Here is a 21093-nt window from a genome sequence, read left to right on the forward strand (position 1 = left end):
GGAGATGAAACAGATTTTAATGATGTATACCCTGAATGACCAAATTCAACAGAGTATTTTGAGTTTCTTTCGCACTGAAAGCGAGTTGGTCGTGCCATCAAACCGTCAACCTCTAGGGGTTAATGCTTTTGAGCAGCAAATACCCCAAAACAAATAACTCATTTGACATTATATTTTCTGAACTGGCTTTACTGCATTTTTTAAATCACATCATGCATTGCTTAGAAAATTTAACGCATGACTGTTCGCCATCCATGGCCTTCCCTTACTCTTTGGACAAAACATGATTTGTTAAAAAAAAAAAAAAACTAGATTATATTATAAACAAACAAACAAACAAACAAAAACAATTTATTTGAAGAGTAACAGTAAGTTAGCAAGCAATTAATGCATGTTGTCACTTTCTTTCTGAATTTATATCAATGCCTAAAGTGGCATCAACACACCAGTGGTGTGTGTTTCTTGATATAACACAAAATTAGTTTTGTTATTTTATTTTATTTAATTAAAATAAATAAAATAAATAATCTAAATCAATATCACTTTTTGAAAAATAAAATCTTTTTGAAAACCTTCACTTTTTTTTGTTTTGTTTTTTGTCAGCAGGTCTTAGATGTTTTTCCCATCATATGTTGCTTTGTATTTTGCTCAGGCTTAAGCAGGATGATGTAACATTTAGGTGCAAATATGCAGAATAGTAAACCAAAGCTTGAGGCTAAAATGGCAAAAATTTCCACAGCAACAGTAAATTTTCCAGGAGAACTGACATACGCTGGGATAAATGCAATCCATACAGCACAGAATATGAGCATACTGAATGTGATAAATTTGGCTTCATTGAAGTTATCAGGCAATGTGCGAGCCAGAAAAGCTAGAACAAAGCACATAACAGCAAGTAGGCCAATATAACCCAGCACAGCCCAGAAACATATAGTAGAACCCAGACTGCACTCAAGAATGATCTTTTCTTTATAATAATTCATATTTTTGTTTGGAAATGGGGGTGATATTGTTAGCCAAAGCACACATATAAGAACCTGTATAAGTGCAAAAGCAAGGACACTGAGTCGTTGTTGTGCAGGCCCAAACCATTTCATGACATTACTTCCTGGAAGTGTAGATTTAAAGGCCATTAACACCACTAAAGTTTTCCCCAGAACACAGGAGATACAGAGGACAAAAGTGATCCCAAACGCTGTGTGACGCAACATACAGGACCACTCATTGGGCTGACCAATGAAAGTAAGTGAACAGAGGAAACACAGAGTCAATGAGAAGAGCAGCAAGAAGCTCAGCTCTGAGTTGTTGGCTTTTACTATTGGTGTGTCCTTCTTGCTGTAGAACAGGAGAGCCACTAGCACAGTCAATCCTACTCCAAACAGTGAGAAAACGACTAGCACTTTACCCATAACTTCTGCGAATGACAGAAACTCTACAGCCTTCAACACACATTTATTTTTCTCAGCATTAGACCAGTATTCCCCTGGACACTGCTTGCAGTTAGTTGAATCTGGAATGGAAATTGTGACCACTGGTTAGAGACAAGAAGAAAATGAATCATGAACTGCATCCTGAGTAGAAAAAACAGCAGTTAACCAATTGTTTGGAACTTTGAGATTACCTGTCTCATTACTTATTTCTCCATCTGCACATGGAATACAGTCATAACAGCAGACAGGTCTTCCTTTCTGTGCAGCCTTCCTGGTGCCTGGAGGACAGCTCTCACTGCACACAGAAATTGGCTTCTAAAAGGAAAAAATATATATACAGTAAATACATATTATCATTTATACACTCTAAAGATATTGAATAAAAATACCGCATCATTGGAGCAAGCAAAATGTGTGCTATTCACAGTGATGTTATAATGGTACATCAGTTTATTTCAAACCAACTTCACTTGATGCACTACATTATTTGAACTAAACTTTATTTTTTTTACATTTTAAAGTTCATGCCTTTCATGAAGGCCAATTAAGGTATTTTATTTATTTATTTTTACATTCCCTCAATTTAAACAAATTGCATTAAAAAAATATTAATTTATATTTTCTTTACCTCTACCTGTCCTCCAGCCCAGATTATGTTTTCATTGTTAACCACAAATCTCTGGTCAGGGGGCAGTGAGGCATCATAGTATCCCACTGATTTAAATTGGAATGAACCATCAATCCAGTCCTGCTGCCAGTTCACAACTTCATAATGGGCTACTGCGGCGCCCGTGTTGTCAAACCACACATGATCTCCAAACTTTACTGTAAAATTAACTTTTTTCAAAGCCTCAACCACCTAATGAACAAGAAAACAGTTCTAGCACAATTGTAATTTGCTCACCAAAATAGTGTTACACTTATCTTTACATCTCTTTTGTCTTTTACCTGCTGTGGTTGTATTGTCAGGTCTTTCGCACAACCTTCTTGTTCTTTGCACTTGAGTAGATTGTGTAGTGAATGAGCCACAGCATAAACTGCTTTGTAGACATGGCTTGAATATCTTTGTTCAGGCACATCTTCATTGTAATCTTTCAGTGTAAGTAGATCCTGATATCTGCTACAATTAACTGCATAGTGAGAGGAATTCTGTAAGCATGGGAATGCTGTTTCCCAGAATGCTTTTATAACATAATCTGAAAACCCTTCAAAGTTGATTTTTCTCAAGGCAAATCCCAATGTTCCTGCCATCACATTGAAACTATTTTGGCTGAATAAACTCCTTGAAGTTATCCACCCTTCAACTCCGATTATTTGTAAGCCTGTGATATTCTGAACACTTAGCTGATCAATAAGTAAGCCCATCTCAATAAAAGAAACAAATGCAACAATCACTTTTGCTGTGCTTTTTTTTACAGTATCTATCACTTTTTTTAGTTTTTCTGGCTCTGTTCGATAGAATTTCACAGAATACTCCACACAAATCCCCTCCTTCTGTGCTTTATCCAGAAATATGGCCATTCCATAGTTTCCATAGTCATTGTCACTGTTCACAGCTCCCACCCAAGACCAGCCAAAGTGCTTAACTATGTATACAAGTGCTGTGCTCTGGTGGTAATCACTAGAAATAGTCCTGAAGAACGAGGGGTGATCTTTCCTATTACTCAGACATTCACATGAGGCTGTGTGACTTATCTGAGGAAAACAAAAAGGAGAACAGGAAACAGTGAAAAAATCATCAGCATGGTGATTATGTCAAACATTTGGTGTCATTTCTTCTTACAACTGGAATTTTAAAAGGTCCTGTTGTTCTAGAAAGAATCACTGTAGCAGAAGACTCAGTTTCTCCAATGATCGCATGTATAGGAGACTGTCCATTACATCTGTCCCCTCCAGGAAATTCAGGACCATTCATCAATCCCATAGTTGCACTCATAGAAGACATTCTTGAACTACAGGTATCATAGATTCGATAACCAATGGATACATTTGGGAGCAACATTTTACTTCTGTTAATCTCCTCAATTGTAAAGATCATTATTTGAGCCAGCCGAAAATCTGGAAGATTCACACTAAAAAACAAAACAAAACAAAAAACCTGTAAAATAAATAGCTAAGAGATAAACACGAGATAAATAAAAGGTATGAATATGTTATGGGTAGTATTTGCATTAAGAAAATTATTTTTAAATAATCCTTTGAAAGACAGTACCACTCCAGATATATTTGTAGTGCATTGTAATAAAAACATTTAACATCTGTTTGTGTCAAATTCCTATACTGTAATGTTTTTAAAATAACAAACCTGGAGCATGATAGAAGCTGGGGGTTTTGAGTAAATTCAAATGAAGGTAATGTTTCTTTACTGTGCATTGCAAAAATTCCTCCAATAATTGCTTCACCATCCTTGGAAAGCAGTGGGTACTTAGGTTCTCCCATCATTTGGCAAAAAGGATTGTCTGCTTTTATATGAAAGTTATTAAAAAACACAAGTGTGTAAAAAAAGATAATCATCTCAACATTTGATCTCAACTGTGACTGTCAAATGAAAATGCCCAGATTGTACATGTGTATGTGTATATATATATATATATATATTTATATGTATATTTATTGTGACGGGGTGAAGAAGCACATGACACAGGATGGCAGGTGAATTCCCCGAAGGGTGGATTTTATTTGTGACAGGGATAATGAAAGTGAATGTGCGGCGTGAAGAGTGCTCGGTGCTTGGCGTGTCTCTCTCTCTCTCCCTTTGGTGCTCGCGGTGATGTGGGTCCGTGCTCCTTCTTCCGTGGTGAGGGCTGGCCGTCACATGCTTCTTTCTAGGGGGTAAACGGAGACAACAGTTAGCCGAGTCTTCTGGAGACATCTCTCACCTCTCTGGTCGTTTGTCGGCTTTATGAAGCTGCCCGCTGATGATCCGCAGGTGTGACTGCCTTGTTTCCAGGGCGACGCTGATGAGCGCTCGGGACACTTGTCAACCCCCCCCCAACCCTCCCAATCCCGCCCCCTCCAGATAAGCCGCCGCGTAGGCTTGGTGTGGTCGGAGTAGGACGTCCATGAGCCTCTGGAAGGTGGCGGGTGCTCCATGTAGGCCGAAGGGGAGGACGCGGTACTGCCAGTGTCCGCTCGGAGTCGAGAAGGCCATCGTCGGCTTGGCCTGTTTGGAGAGGGGTACCTGCCAGTAACCTTTGGTGAGGTCGAGGGTGAAGATATACCGCGCCCTCCCCCGGCGGTCCAGCAGCTCATCCACGCGGGGCATTGGGTATCCGTCGAACTCCGAGACTTCGTTTAGCCAGCGGAAGTCGTTACAGAAGTGGAAGGTGCCATCAGGCTTTGGGACCATCACAATCGGGCTGGACCACGGGCACGGGATGGTTCGATGACCCCCAACTTCAGGATCTCCTGCACCTCCGCCTCAATGGCGTGTCGCCGAGCCTCAGGAACTCGGTAGGGCCGCTGCCGAATGACGACTCCTGGTGGTGTTCGGACGTCATGCTCTAGAACGTGGGTCCGCCCGGGCCGAGGGGAGAATACCGCAGAAAACTGACTGACCAGGTGCTGCGACTTTTGGGCCGCCGACAGCTGAGGATCCATGTCGACCATCATGGGCGGGGGATCGGCGAACGCGGAGAGTTGGGGCCCGGTCCCGACCCAGCGCTTCAGGAGGTTCACGTGATACAACTGGTCAGCTTTCCTCTTCCAGGGCTGCCGGATCCGGTAGGTGACGGGACCGACCCTCTATGATATTGTGAACGGGCCCTGCCCGGTGGCCAGAAACTTGCAGGCGGCGGTGGGGACCAGGACCAATATGTGGTCTCCGCGCTGGAACTCCCGGGGCTGGGCCCCCCTTACTTGAGCCAAGCAGTGTTTCAGAAGGTCGTCCTCATGCTGCTCGCGGGCGAACGCCCCGGCCTCTGACACCTGCTGGAAGATATCAAAGAAGAGGTTAGCAGATTGGGGGGGTGGACTCACCATCTCTGGGGCCGTCGGAGGCCAGCAGCACAGGACGCCGTCTGGGTTTCCGCGCTGTCCGGCGCTTTGGGCGGTTCCCGGGCCGCCTGTCAGGCTGGGTAGCGGCAGCGAGGAGACGGTCGAACCCTGGCCAATCTCTTCCCAGCAGAACTGGAACCGGCAGATCCTCAGTGAGTGCAGCTCAACCCGAGCCCTAAAAGGTGGAGCAGAAGAAACAGAGCAGAAGGCAAAAAATATTCACAAATATGCTACCCACCGGCCCAACATCCTCCAGGATGGGGCCAGGGACCGCCAGAAGGTTGTGGAAGCTCTGGAAAGCGGGGTTACAGCAAAAGTAGCCCACCCGCGTACAAGCGTGGGACGCCAAACCCCCACGACCACTGGCTAAGTCGCTGTTCATTCTGCTTCACACCAACCTGCATTACTAAAAACCCCAAAACGCAGAGAAGGGGGCGGGCCTTAGCCGGACGACACTAATGTAAGAGCGGGCTGACTAGGGATGCGAAAGAAAAAGCCCTGAAATATTTCAAACAGAGGGCCTCGGGCGATAATTACTTTCCTTCTTTGGAAAGAAATGCCCCCCATCCCGAAAAAGCCTAGGCCAACAGATGTGGCAGCCCCGGAGAGGGCCAGCCTGCATAAGAATATTATCTGCGGCTCGGGGGAGCGAAACAACCTCAATAATACTCCGTCCAAGCCCCACGAGGCTAGACATAAATCTTCAGTCTAGGGGCTCTCTATGCTCGTGGTCAGACATGGGGCTATTGACTTGGTAGATAGACAATGCTCTTGACAGTATGGAGACCAATACAGCAATTCCCCTTCTCTCCAAGAGATCAATGGGTCATGGAGCATTAACCATGGGTAGCCTTGTACAATGGGGTGACGAGGAGACATAATTACATAGAGCGTTATGGTTTCAACATGGAAAAATCCTACATTTACATTTATGCATTTAGCAGACGCTTTTATCCAAAGCGACTTACAACTCAGTAGTACAGGAAGTGATCTGTCAAGAAGAGGCAAAGAAACGCAAAAAGTGGCCTAAATACCAAAATTTGTATACTACTCAGAGTACCAAAAACCAGAAAAAGGGAAGAAGAAAAGAAAAGTAGTAGAGGAAGAGTTTATAGGTGTTTTAATTATTTGTATTTTTTTATGATAAGATTAAGTGCTCATGGAAAAGATGAGTTTTTACCTGTATTTTGAATGAAGCTAGTGATTCTGTCCTGCGTATGGAGAACACAAGATCGTTCCACCAACCAGGATCAATGAATGAAAAAGTTCTGGAGAGGGATTTCATGCCTCTCTGTGATGGTACCACAAGCCTTTTCTCTTGAGCCGAGCGAAGGCTTCTGGTGGGGGTGTAGACTCGTAGGAGTGAGTCGAAGTATGCGGGTGCTGAGCTTGTGGAAGATCCATAAGCAAGAATCAGAGCTCTGAATTTGATCTTACTTGGATTTGATCCTACTTAGTTCCTACTTGGATCTGAATAGGGATGGTCTTATGGGTACTATGCCTAGTGCCTATGGGTGTATTATCTATTGCAGTGATGTGGATGGGAGGATTACATGGTATTGTAGGGATATTAAATTTGGTGACTATCTGATGGTGAATGAGGTTCACTGCAGCTCCTGAATCCACTAGTGCTGTAACACAGGATTTGTTATCTACCTGATTAATGGTCACTGGAAGAGCAAAACTTTTACTGGCAACTGAATCAAAAGTGATGCTCACCCATTGAGAGGATCCAGCAGGGACTGGCCACAGTAGAAGCATAATCCCTCACTTCGTCTGTGCTGGCGTTCCTCCTCAGACACCGTTGCACGTATGGCGTTATTTCCCTGTCAAATGTCGAGAGCGCATTATTGTTGCGCGAAAGTACATTAATATAGTGCGCGAGCGCGGAACTCTCTGCGAGCGCGCGGAATATAATGCGCGAGCGCAAATCTCTCTCTGCTAGCGCGCGGAATGCAATTAGCGAGCGCGAATCTCCCTGCTCGTGCGCGAGAACTCTGCGTGCGCTCTCAGATACGCTGCTCTTGTTAGAATTTTTTGTCTGGGCTCACTCAGAGAATACGCCTGCACTGAAAACGTGTCCAGTGCGAATCTTTCCTCTTCGCTTAAACTAAGCCTGTATGTGCACAGACTGTCTTCCGTGTGCTCGCAAGAAGATAAATACTATTCTTTACGGGTTCGTTCTCTTTGCTCTTGGCATAAACGGCAACAACCAATCAGAAATAGGCTTCAACGAACATACAGACAAACGCAAACTCATTTGTTGTGTGCAGATGGACAGGTCACTTAAAACAAATATAGAAATAATAATATTCATTTAGCAATAAAGAGACAATTTGTACAGTTAGCAAAGAAATCAGCTAACAAATTTCATATTTATAGTTTCTACATATGACAATGTCAGTATTTGGGTATTTTAACATCAAAAATAATATGCACTTTAGCTTTAACCCTCTGGGGTTCTTCGGTCATTTCTGACCCGAATTTTTTTTTGAAAGAAATGTTAAAAATCGTAGCTTCATCTGAATGGTACGACACTTGGTGAGGGTATTGGTACTTGGTATATGGACAGAAAAAAAAATTGGGGACAGGATTGGAAAAGTCTAAGTGGTCGTAAAAAAAATAGTCACACTCGGGGCCTTCGGGTCAAAAAAGACCCCCATAGGAAATGAATGGGAAATTGGCAAAAATATGAAAATACAGAGTTTTTTGTGCATATAATCTACAAATCAGCCAGGATGCAGAAAAAAAGGACTCAACAGTGAAGGGGTGAATCTCTAAAACATCAAGAGTGCAAAACAGACAAACAAAAACTCACACACACACACACACACACACACACACACACACACACACACACACACACACACACACACACACACACACACACACACACAGGTTCTGTAATGCACTCTAGTGGTAAAAATGTGCTATTGCGTGATAAAAATGCTCACTGTGTCCACCAGATGGCACCAATCAAATAAAAAAAAATGCTTTAATGAGGCCTAGGCTTGACTCTAAAATGAAATACAGCTTTAATAAAAAAAGGAAAAAAATAATAAAATAAAATTCTATTATATTCAATGGGAAAAAATGGGTCATAATTATTGCATAAATATTATTTATAAATCATAAAATTATCTCAAAACACCAAAAAAGAAAAGAAAAAATATTATTGAACAAAAATATATTTCATTGATTTTACTCAATTTTTTTTTTTTTTTTATTCCCGACCTCCGGGTCCTTTTAGACCCGAAGGTCCTGAGTGTGACCCATAAATGAAGAACCCCAGAGGGTTAAGTGATATTTATAAGTGTTTTTTTTTTTTTTTTGGGGGGGGGGTAATTTGTTTTATTGGCTGATTGCATTATTGTGTTTTAAGACTGCCTGTTCACTGTGTCTAAATAATTTTAAACATTATCAAACTATTTGCTCAAAATCTACTAAACAAATAAGAAGTAATTATTAGACCTATTTCTGGAAAAACTTGAATTGCACATAATAATTCACATCTTGCTCTTAATCATATCCTTCTCTCAAAGTTTCTTAAATGCATTAGAATAGAAAGAAAAAAAAATCCCCAAACGTTTTAACACTACAGTCCACATGCACTTAGCCTATAGTTGCAAATAAAATGCGTGTCTGGTATTAGACACAATATTATGCATTCGGTCTTAAAGTGACCGCCTACATCATTCAGTCTATCATGTTAATCAAAGAACAACAACAACAAAAAACCTTTAGTAGCTAGTTTTAACATGCATGTATCTATATTTAATATATACAGTGAAGATTATGCAATGTTATTATGTTTGATTATTTAATTTCTGTACCTGAATCACTGTGTCCTGCAACTTCAACTGTTCACTTGTATTCAATAATGTGGTAACACTTTACTTGAAGGGGTGTGCATAAGACTGACATGACACCTTCATAATCATGACATGATACGTGTCATGAATATGAAGGAGTTTTTATGCATGTTTATAAGAACTGTCATTAAGTGTCATTCGCTTAATTATGTCATTTTTAATGCAATGATGACAATTCGGAGTTGTCTTTGTTATGACAACTTGACATAAACCAATACATCATAACCTGTCAGTGTCTTTGTCATGACAACTTGACATTACCAAGACATTATTTTTTTGGCTTTCATTGTTCAATTCAATTGACTGATTGTTGGGCTGCATTGGCTGGGTCAGCCGGAGCCGGGAGCACTTCCCATGGCGCCTGGTGTGCTCGTTGCATCATGGAGGGAGTGACATCTACGCTAATGTTAGTCTCTCTGTTTATCCCGAGGTTTATCCCGGATCTGGGCCCTGTCCGGATCGGATGGTGGACCTGCCTGGACATGACCAACGCATCCTGGAGTGTCTGCTGAGCCGTGTCAAATGGTGTCTCCTCCGAATTTGCCTCACTGGCACAACATGCTCAAAACCCGTCTTCGGCGCAATAATTCCGATCTTTCATGTATTCATACTCTTGTGTAATTGACGCCCCATCCTAAATAAATCTGTCTCTTCCGTGATACCCTGAAAATTTTGAATAATCCGATCTAATATGATTTCCGACCTGTAAGGTTGCCAGAATAATAATCTTACACGGTGTGTTAATAGGCCAGAGGAGAACTGGCACCCCGACTGAGTCTGGTTTCTCCCAAGGTTTATTTTTCTCCATCATGCCCCGATGGAGTTTTGGTTCCTTGCCACTGTCGCCTTTGGCTTGGCTTGCTCAGTTGGGGACACTAAAAATATGATTAAAGTTATTCAACTTATTATACAAATAAAATATATGAATTAGGTCTTATTTAATTCTATAAACTATAATACTGATCTGCCAACATTGTCGCTATATGATAAATTAAACTAAGCTGATAACATCACTGTTTTCTCCAGTACGGCTGTACAGCCAAATCTAATTTTGTCGCAATATTACCCTGTTTGACACTGTGAAGCTGCTTTGACACAATCGTGATTGTAAAAGCGCTATATAAATAAAGTTGATTGATTGATTGATTGACAACATAACCTGTCATAAACAGACATGAAATGACATAGCAGATTAATTATCAAATTTAAGAAACTACTTAGCTTTTTGGGTTTACATTACATTAGTTGCTAGGCAACGTGGGGGGGAGAGGACGCTGGCGTTGTCTGTTCACCGCTTCTCCACCCACAAATCTTTAACTTTACTATTAAATTTAGATTTTATTTTATTTTCTTATGTTTGTGACTAGTCTAACAGTCAGAGCTACAATTGGGACTGTTGCTGATTGCTGGCAGCCACTGAGAGGACCTTATTTGCCGTTTTTTCACCGCTTCTCTTCTGTTTTTGTTTGAATTTGCGGTTGGTTCTGGTTTGAAGGACATTTGATGTTGCTCGCTGCGGCTGCTCTCTCTTCTGGGTGTCGGCTGCTCACTGGTGGTCTCCCTCGGGCTTGAACTGCATGGTGGCTGAAGTTTGCAGCAGGCTAGCGTCATCAGCGTCCGGCATGATGTTGAGATGTAATTTTTACTTGTTATTCATCTATTGTTATTTTTTCCCTTTGTTTCACTTTGAGATTCTTCAGAATGAAAAGTGTGTTATAAATAAAATCTATTATTAAACTGTCATGTGGTTGGTTTTGACGTTGGCTGTCATTAGGCTATTATAATGTCATGATTTTTTTTATAAATTTAATTTGTCATTTACATGTCATTAAGTGTCAATACTCTGTCAAATTATTTTATAACATTGTCATGAACATATTTCTTGATCAAACTACAGTGGTACAAGTTGAATTTGTCATTAACATGTCATTAAGTGTCAATACTGCGCCAAATTATTTCATAACATTGTCATGAATTTATTTCTTGACCTAAACTACAGTGGTACACGTTGAATTTGTCATTAACATGTCATTAAAGGGGGGGTGAAATGCTGTTTCATGCATACTGTTTCATTTTTACACCTTTAAAGACTTGGATTCCCATCCTAAACATAGACAAAGTTTCAAAAACTAATGTTGGACGTTTGATGGAGTATTTCTGTGTTAAAAATACTCCTTCCGGTTTCTCACAAGTTTCGGCGAGTTTTTTTCGAGTATGGGTCTATTTGACGTTAAATAGAGCGGAAGGTCCTTGTATGGGCTGTACAGGCTCTTCTCCCGGAAGGGTGCGCGCGCGTCACTAGAGGGAGAGAGAGGAAATGCACGCTGTAAACAGTCTCTCAGGTGCAGATCCAGTCGTCCGTGAACACTTATGTGCTCCACTTTATTCCTATGGGTGACGTCGAGCGGCTTCAGCACAGCATTGCGGGAAGGCAGCGCTGCATTTGAACCGATTTGAACGCAGAAATGACGGGAAGCTTCAAGGCATCGCTTCAGTCGCGTCGCAAAGTGGATTTCCACGGTCACTGCTGTCACAGGACTTCACCAAATCATACCAAAGAAGTGTGTTTTTGACAGAGCGGTCCTGCTTTGGAAGATGCCGGTGAGTAAATCAACTTCAAATGTCTCTGCTATTGGCTACCGTCGCATGAGTAAACATCAGTAAACGATACGATCGCGTGCTTCGTCATTCAAATGCGCTAACGGTTACTCCATTGTTGTTCTGTATAACGTTACACTATTCTGACTCTGACGTGCAAAACCGTTTTGCTTGCTACCTCTAAGGTCTAGTCACATACAATAGTCCATAAACCGAATCATGTCCTCATAAACTGCACACAAAGGCCCCTAAATACAGTACATACCACAGAGATGGACATCCTGATGTTGCCGTTTCTCCTGTTCAATTTATTTCAGCCTCAGATTTGATTGTGGATCATTATCTGTATTAGCTGAGATAGATGGGTTTCTCCACGCTTGAGGACGTCACCGCTTTGCGCGCTCATCATTCTTTAGCTCCACCCACACGATACGCCTCCAGGCGCTCGGTTTTTTTTTTTTAAACATGTCATTAAGTGTCAATACTCTGTCAAATTATTTTATAACAGTGTCATGAATATTTAGCTTGACCTGAAATTTGGCATCATAGAGGAAATCGTACAGAGTCATTAAAAACTATTAATATAACTCAAAATGATAGAGTGGCATAGACATATACACCTATATGATGATGTCTATGGTGGCACCACTGGTAATGTGTACGCTGTAACAGTTGTTGGCAGAGCCTCAGTCAGGTTAGTTTGTTGAGGTGTTTAATATCAATTTAGTTTGCAGTAAGTAAAAACAATTCACAACAACGCAAATTAATATACTTTATTTAAACTTTCGCTCACTCTTTAACGAATAGTTTGAGTTTATTCTTACCATTTCTTTGTTTGTCTGTTTGTTATGGCGGAGTCCCGTGTGCTGGTGCACCGTCAAAAGGGGTTCGTGCGGAAACGTTGGCCCTACATATAATGTTCCGGCCTAGGATCTAGCCGCAACCATTCCTTGTTCAGCCCGGGGTGGGGCTCTAAAGACTATTCCTCTTATTTTTATACATCGGAAGATAATTTATAAAGTGAAGTCATTTGACAAAGTGTTTATATATATATATATATATATATATATATATATATATATATATATATATATATATATATATATATATATATATATATATATATATATATATATATATTTATGGCCATTATTGGTGTACATGTTTTCCCCTTTTTGCGTTAATTGGTGCTGGTCACCTGTGTATAAATTCATGCCTTGTGTTTTTAGGAGTTAGTTCTGTGAGAGGGCAGGTCTTAAAAATTAAATGATTGATTTTATTTCTCGAACTCCTTTTCATATTTTTAAGACATTTGAAATTGTCTATTATCTAATGTTGAAGCTGGTGGAGGAAACTTAAAAAATAAAATAAAACATTATTAACTGAAAAATTTTAATGATGCTGTTATTAAAAAATAATTTGACAGCGTATTAACACCTAATTACATTTTAATGACAAATTAAACTTGTAGTGGGTATATAGGGATATATCCACTTTGGTGGCTGAACAAAAACAAGCCTTGACGCTCACTTTCCAACGTGTTCAAACGAAAAAATATTTATTACAAAAAAATTGCGGATATCCAAAATCAAAAAACCAAAAGATCAAAGTATCAAAAAAATAAAGGATTAACAAGATATAACTAGGATTGAAGAAGTATGTCTGTTAGGCCATGAGGTCAAAGACTGCCACTTCCTGTTCTGGCCACGCCCTCAGAGGAAGTCCCAGGTCCTTTATTCCAAAGGCCTCAGCCTCTCCAGCTTCTACCCCTAGATGGCACCAACTCACATAACATTGAAAGTTAATTAATTAATTATTTAACACACATTAGTTCTATTTAGCTAAATTCTATTTTAGCTCCTACAATCCGGCCCCTAAATGGCTTAAGCTTAACCTTAAGCATTTACTTTTATTTACAAAAGGAGCTAAAAATGATCTTTAATTCAACAATAACAAGTGAAAATAAAGAAATATATACTTTCCTTTTATCTGATCTTTATTGATCATCTTCTTTTAATAATAGGCACAGCTTTGTGATAGGCCGCTCTATTATGCTTGTCTTTGTCTGGATTTTGACTGACCGGACCATCCCATGTGAATCAGGTTTTGTTTCTAGTATTCTTGCAAGCGGCCATGATGCACGTGGAGAACTAGGGTCAACCACCACCACAATATCTCCAACTTGGAGATTAGTTCTTGCTTTAGACCACTTTTGTCTTTCTTGCATTAGTGTCAAATACTCCTGTGTCCATCTCCTCCAGAACAAGTCTGCCAAGTATTGCACTTGTTTCCACCGGCGCCTGGTGTACGAGTCAGATTTGGAAAACTCACCGGGAGGTAGGACGGGTTGTGAGTTATGCAAGATAAGGTGGTTAGGTGTAAGAGCCTCCAGGTCGAAAGGGTCAGAAGATACAGTGGTGATAGGGCGGTTGTTAAGAATTGCCTCAACTTCACAAAACAATGTCTGGAGACCCTCGTCGTCTACAACTTGTTGGCGTAGGAGAGAATTTAAGACCCATCTGGCTGACCTGATTAGTCTCTCCCATACACCACCATGGTGAGAAGCCCCTGGTGGGTTGAAACTCCAGTCGATTCCCCTTTTGAGCATGGCGTTTTGAATCTTACTGCTGTTCAGATTAGTGAAAGCTTTTTTGAGTTCTCTATATGCACCTACAAAATTGGTACCATTGTCAGACCAAATATGTTTTACCTGGCCTCTCCTACATATGAATCTTCTTAAAGCATGGATACAGGAGTCAGTGTCCAGGGAGCTGGCCATTTCAATATGAACGGCTCTGGATGATAAGCATGTAAAAAGTACGCCATATCTTTTGATACAACTTCTTCCTCTTTTTGTTTCTATTGGACCAAAATAGTCCATTCCCACATTTGTGAATGCTGGAAGATCTGGTTGAGTTCTTTCTTTTGGCAAATTAGCCATCTTTTGCTCCTCGGTTTTGCCTTTCAGGCGTCTACATGACACACATTTAGAAATTATTTTTCTTGCTGCTGTGTTGCCATTAATGATCCAGAATTTCTTACGCAACTGGGCAAGAATATAATTTCTTCCACAGTGCCCATACCTTTCATGGATGTGGCGAAGTAACAAATAGGACGTGTGAGAATGTTTCGGAAGAATGATGGGATGCTTCATATCTTCCGACATTGTCGCCCTTGACAGTCGTCCTCCTACTCTCAGTAATCCATCCTTTATTATTGGGTCAAGTTTGTAGAGGGTACTCCTTTTTAAAACATTGTGTGGGGTAACTTTTAATTTCTCAAGTTCATTTGGGAAAGCTTGCTTTTGAGTATAGGATACGACTGCTTTCTCCGCTTTCCCAAGGTCTTTCATTGCTAGAAACTGACCACCAAGTGTTGATCTGAAGATAAGCAGCTGGGAAGCCAATTTTCCATGGCTAGAACGAGTGCAGACATTAGTGGAGAGTTCCTTCCTTTTTGTAGCGAGAGCTAGCAGGTTGTCTCCAAGCTTCTGGTACCAAGCAACAGCTTTAAGCAATCTGGTCCAATCTGAGAAGTAAGAGAGAAGTTTTTGAGTAGGACTCTGTTCATTTTGAGTAACCATGTTACACACTATGGCAAAACCTTTGACCTCTGGGTCATCCTGTCTGATTGGCTCTTGTTTATACACTTCTGTAGGCCAACTGTGTTCTGGTTGCCAGAGGAATTTGGTCCACATATCCATCGTTTACTTTCCAGAAACATCGGTATGCTCAGCCCCCTGGAGGCATCATCTGCGGGATTATCTCTGCTGGACACATATCTCCATTTTTGGGTGCTGGTGTTTTCTCTTATGAATAATACTCTATTGGCAACATAAGTGTGGAATCGTGCACTGTCACTGGCTATGTACTTTAACACTGCCTGACTATCCGTCCAGAACAGTGACATTTTCAATGGAAGTTGCAATTCTGACCGAAGCATCTTGTCTACTTTGACAGACAACACAGCAGCTGCCAACTCAAGTCGTGGTATTGTCAACTGCTTTAAAGGGGCTACTCTTGCTTTTCCAATCATGAAAGACACCTGAATGTTACCTTGCTCATTGGTCATCTTGATGTAACTTACAGTTCCGTATCCAAGTTTGCTGGCATCAGCAAAATGATGTAACTGAAAGGACTGAGGCTCCCCGAATCCACTGGGTTTTTTACAACGTGGCACACTGAAGGCTGCCAACTTGGGTAGGTCATGAATCCAACTAAGCCATTGTCTAGACTGAGATGTGGATACTGGCTTGTCACATCCATAGCCTTCTTTGCATAACTGCTGTAAGAATTGTTTGGCTGGAAGAGTGAGGGGTGCTAAGATTCCAAGAGGGTCAAAGATAGAGCTCACCATAGAAAGAATACCTCTACGGGTATGGGGCTTTTCATTCAGTGTGATGTTAAATCTAAAGGTGTCATCTTCCACGTTCCACTGGAGTCCCAAGGCATGGTCGACTGGTAGCCTGTCCTTGTCTAAATCTAAGGACCTGATGTTATTCCCTCTATGCTCCTCCTCAATAGCAGACAAAACAGTTCTACTATTACTCACCCACTTGGTGAGTTGAAACCCTCCCAAGCTGCACAAATCCACCAGGTCTGATCTCAGTTGAACTGCTTCCTGTGCCATGGGCAGAGATACTAGACAATCATCAACATAAAAATTATGCATGACTGTATTGGTTACCTGAGCTCTAAAATGATGGTTGCGGCAGTGGCTCAGTGGTTCATGTAGGTTGTCTACAAACCAGAAGGTTGGTGGTTCAATCCCCGGTTCCACCTGACCAAGTGTCGAAGTGTCCATGAGCAAGACACCTAACCCCAGCTGCTCCCGACGAGCTGGATGGCGCCTTACATGGCTGACATCGCCGTCGGTGTGTGATGGGTGAATGTGAGGCAAAAATGTAAAGCGCTTTGGATAAAAGCGCTATATAAATGCAGTCCATTTACCATTTACCATGGTTGTCTTCTGCAGTTCTTCGCAAGGCAAAGCTAGCACAGCTAGGAGAAGAGACTGCTCCAAACAAGTGCACTAACATACGATGGTCTATAGGACTTTGCTCAATGTCTCCTCCTGGCTACCACAAGAAGCGTAGGAAGTTCACGTCTGCTTTTGAAACTCTAACCTGGTGGAACATAGATGTTATGTCAGCCATCATTGCGACGGGCTCTTGACAAAACCTAATCAAGACTCCAACCATTGAGTTGGTAAGGTCAGGCCCTTGCAGCAGTTCTGTGTTCAGAGAGACACCTTGATTTGTTGCACCACAGTCAAACACAACTCTAAGTTTATTCTTCTTAGGGTGGTAGACTGCATGATTTGGAATATACCAGGTTCTTCCTTCCACTTGATCTACCTCTTCCTGTGGGACCACCTCAGCATATTCTGTATTTATCATGTCATTGAGAAAAGATGTGTACTCTTTATGGAATGAATCATTTCTTTTGAACTTTCTTTTTAGACTCAGAAGACGTTGCATGGCCACATAACGGTTGTTGGGCATTAACACATCATCTTTCCTAAAAGGCAAGTTAAGTGTGTAGTGTCCATCCAATAGTGAAACTGACTCATTTGCAATTTTAAGAAACTTTTTGTCATCGAATGACATTTCACGTTTTTCATCTGAAGCCTTTTCGTTGAAGTCCTGATTGTACTGACTAATCAGCAGCTTTTCCAGATTTGCTACAGAAACTCTATTTATGGCAACAGAGGGACAGTCAGTACATTTACTGGGCTCTCCTCCTCTTACAGGTCCATTGACTACCCATCCAACCAACGTCTTGACTGCATAAGGGCCCTCACCTTGACTGTTTATGATCTCCCATGGTTCTATGACCTTCGAGGCATTGGTTCCTATTAGTAGCTCAATGTTACCATCAATCTCAGGGATATCAATTTTCTGCAGGTATGGCCATCTAGCAAGATCCTTTTTTGTGGGTATGTTTTCCGTGGTGACTGGCATCTCCTTTTGCGTGAACACATCAGGCAATTGTATAAAATTATTTTTATCCAATCCAGAAATCTCTAATCCTGTAATTACATTAGTTGGCATGGACTTCTCATGACTCATTGTTTTCAACAGGATATTGGTTCTTTTACCTTTGACATTCAACTGAGACATCAGACGCTCTGTACAAAAGGTAGCAGAACTTCCTGGGTCTATGAAAGCGTAAACTGGGATAATCTTGTCACCCTTAACAGCTTTGACTTTTACTGGAACCACTGAAAGGACATTATCATTTAGACCGGCCCCAATATGCCCTGCCCACCAGCTGGTCTCATAACAGCAGAGGAGTTCACGGTTTCTTTTGTGTCAAGTGTCTTTTCTGGATTTACCTTTTGCTCGATGTGGAGGACACTTGGGTGCAGTTTAGAACATGATGCACAGGTGAGTCTCTTCATACAGTATTTGCTGAGGTGACCTTGACGTAGACACCCAAAACAGATTCCTTTTCCTTTGAGGAAGTCTATCTTATCACAGTGTTTCTTCTTCTTGAATAGGTTACACAGTTCCAACGTGTGATTACTGCTTTTACACAAATGGCACAAGACTCGCCAATGGCTGTCGTTAGAGGACTGCTGAGTAGACTGGGAAGCTGGAGAAGATACGCTAGTTGCAAATGTACCTCCACCAGACTTGGGCTTGACTTTAATGGGGAACTTGTCTTTAATTCTGCTTGTAGGCTTGTCTTGAATATCTCCAAACACTGGGTCTGAAGCCACTTTTATTTGCTTCTCAACAAATAGGACAAGATCTTTGAATTGAGGCCTACATTTCTGATTATCCTGAAATTCCCACACATAGGATCTCCAGCTCTCCCTCAGCTTGTAAGGAAGTTTCATGACCAGGATTTTCATGTTGGATGACAAGTTAATTTCATGTGAGTAACTCATGTCCTCCATTGCATTAAAACAGCTCCTTAAAAATATTGCAAAGGCTTGCATGGCTTTGAAATCCTTAGGTCTAATCGCAGGCCAATCTAATGCTCTCTTCATATATGCAGAACACACACTGAATTCATCTCCGAAGTTGTTTTGTAGCAGATCTCTTGCCCTTTTATAACCTTTATCTGGGGTCATATGAAGACAACTTCTTACCAGATCTCTGGGAAAGCCACTGGTATATTGATCAAGAAAGTACAACCGGTCAGCACTGCTATCTGTTTTTAGCTCAATGGCATACTCGAAAGCTCTAATGAATGGTCTGTACTTCAAAATATCACCATCAAAGATTGGAATATCTCTCTGAGGAAGACTTGAAAACTGATGCTGCTTCACTAGCAGGGATGTTATGTCATTTTGGCGTCGAAGGATGTTTACCAAGCTGTTCATATGTATACCAGAACTCGTACTTGCCTTATTGCTTTCTGAAGACCGATCTACGTGCCCGGACACATTTGATGCACTGGCTAAGTTTGCATGGAGGTTAACTGGACCAGGTGCTTGAACGTCCTTGGTTTTCTTGGTGACTGTCATGTGGACATTCGAATGCTGCGGAATGGGCCTGGGTTTCACATCCTTGGGGCGAACACTTGGGGTTTGCTCCGCAGAAAGGGCTTTAGAGACTTTATCCAATGAAAGGAATTCACACTCTGAAGCATAACTCTTTGACGATATGTCAGAATGATAGGCACTTGTATTCCTATCCATTTGTCTTTCACTTGGCACCTTCACATGTGGCTTAGCTGTTAAGTCCGTTGCTGCTGAGGCTCAATGATGTTTACTGGCGGACATCAAGACTGCAAGCTTGGCTGATGAGGCTTCTAGCTGTGCTTTAAGTTCTAGAGCTTCACGTTTCTTCCTTAATGTTTGCCTCTCTTTGTCTAGTGCTTCTTCTCTATCTTCCAAGTCATGTTTTTCCCTGAGTGCAGCTACCTTTGCTAAAATAGCTGCTCTTTCTGCTTCCAACTGTAAACTTGCTGATGCAACTGAAAAAGCTCTTGATCTGGAACCACAACTGGAAACTTGAGATATACTGTCTTTAGGGGCAACTTCAATCTCCTGCGGATCTACAGCCTTAGATACTCCAGACAGCCATTCAGAAACAGAAGAGAGAAAAGTGTTAAAGTTAGCCATTTTAGGTTTAAACCATTCAGCTTCATCCTGGCTTGCTTCCTCCTCTGACAACAACTCCTGATAGGTTTCATGTAGAGATTTAAAATCATCCAATAGACACACAAATTTATTCAAATTTTCTTTTACTTCTTGCACGCATGAAGCATCTTCCATAAGTTCAAGCATTATGTTTTTTTTCTTTTGGTTAAGTGGGAAAGCTTTCCTTTTCTAGCATTTTGTAGCCTTGATGCATGACCATTAACTTCTATATCCATAACGGTGCTTGAGTGTTTCTCACCCCTGACTTTCCCCTCTTCATATTCATTTGTAGAATCCTCCATTCTTGCTAACTATTCAGCACAAGGAATCAATATGCATGGGCTTGACTTGTTGTCCGGCTGACTAACATAGAATCCTCCAATAATCCACTCTTCCTATAGTAGACTTCTAATGATTTGGTATGGAATCACAATCAACTCAATCCATTAGCAGACTTCCACAACTGAAATTCTGATCTGCTTCCTCTTCTCATTTCAAGGAGACTTGATTCAAGAAATGCATAAAGTTGTACATACCATGCCGTCTCAACCAAACAACACTTCATGCATGTGCCCACCGATATCCATCTGCTTCAACTTCCCTTCCTTCCTTTCTTCCCTTCATTTACAAGCACTTTTTACTAAGATCTTCAGCTTGTCAGAAGGAGTCTTTGACTGCTGTAGTGCGTATATAGGGATATATCCACTTTGGTGGCTGAACAAAAACAAGCCTTGACGCTCACTTTCCAACGTGTTCAAACGAAAAAATATTTATTACAAAAAACTGCGGATATCCAAAATCAAAAAACCAAAAGATCAAAGTATCAAAAAAATAAAGGATTAACAAGATATAACTAGGATTGAAGAAGTCTGTCTGTTAGGCCATGAGGTCAAAGACTGCCACTTCCTGTTCTGGCCACGCCCTCAGAGGAAGTCCCAGGTCCTTTATTCCAAAGGCCTCAGCCTCTCCAGCTTCTACCCCTAGATGGCACCAACTCACATAACATTGAAAGTTAATTAATTAATTATTTAACACACACATTAGTTCTATTTAGCTAAATTCTATTTTAGCTCCTACAAAACTTGTGTCACTGAAAAAAATGT

At 41.2% G+C, this 21093-nt stretch overlaps 1 protein-coding gene across 1 annotated transcript; it reads right to left on the reverse strand.

Annotated features, from left to right (window-relative positions):
• Positions 1-599: 599 nt before the first annotated feature.
• Positions 600-3869, reverse strand: LOC137043231 (extracellular calcium-sensing receptor-like). The gene is made up of 6 exons (XM_067419420.1): positions 3736-3869; positions 3214-3502; positions 2379-3125; positions 2065-2289; positions 1622-1745; positions 600-1510 (listed from the first exon to the last, which is right to left on the reverse strand). Exons 1-6 carry the CDS (start codon positions 3867-3869, stop codon positions 600-602), a joined length of 2430 nt encoding a protein of 809 aa, XP_067275521.1.
• Between the last annotated feature and the right edge of the window lie 17224 nt (positions 3870-21093).

The sequence above is a fragment of the Pseudorasbora parva genome, chromosome 16, assembly GCF_024679245.1.
Source record: "Pseudorasbora parva isolate DD20220531a chromosome 16, ASM2467924v1, whole genome shotgun sequence".
Lineage (NCBI taxonomy): Eukaryota > Metazoa > Chordata > Actinopteri > Cypriniformes > Gobionidae > Pseudorasbora > Pseudorasbora parva.

Coding starts and splice junctions, on each gene's coding strand:
- LOC137043231 (XM_067419420.1), bottom strand. CDS start 3,869: ATGGGAGAACCTAAGTACCCACTGCTTTCCAAGGATGGTGAAGCAATT. Junction 3,503..3,735: donor CAGCTTCTATCATGCTCCAG/GTTTGTTATTTT, acceptor TTTGTTTTTTAG/TGTGAATCTTCCAGATTTTC. Junction 1,511..1,621: donor AGAAATAAGTAATGAGACAG/GTAATCTCAAAG, acceptor TTTCCATTCCAG/ATTCAACTAACTGCAAGCAG.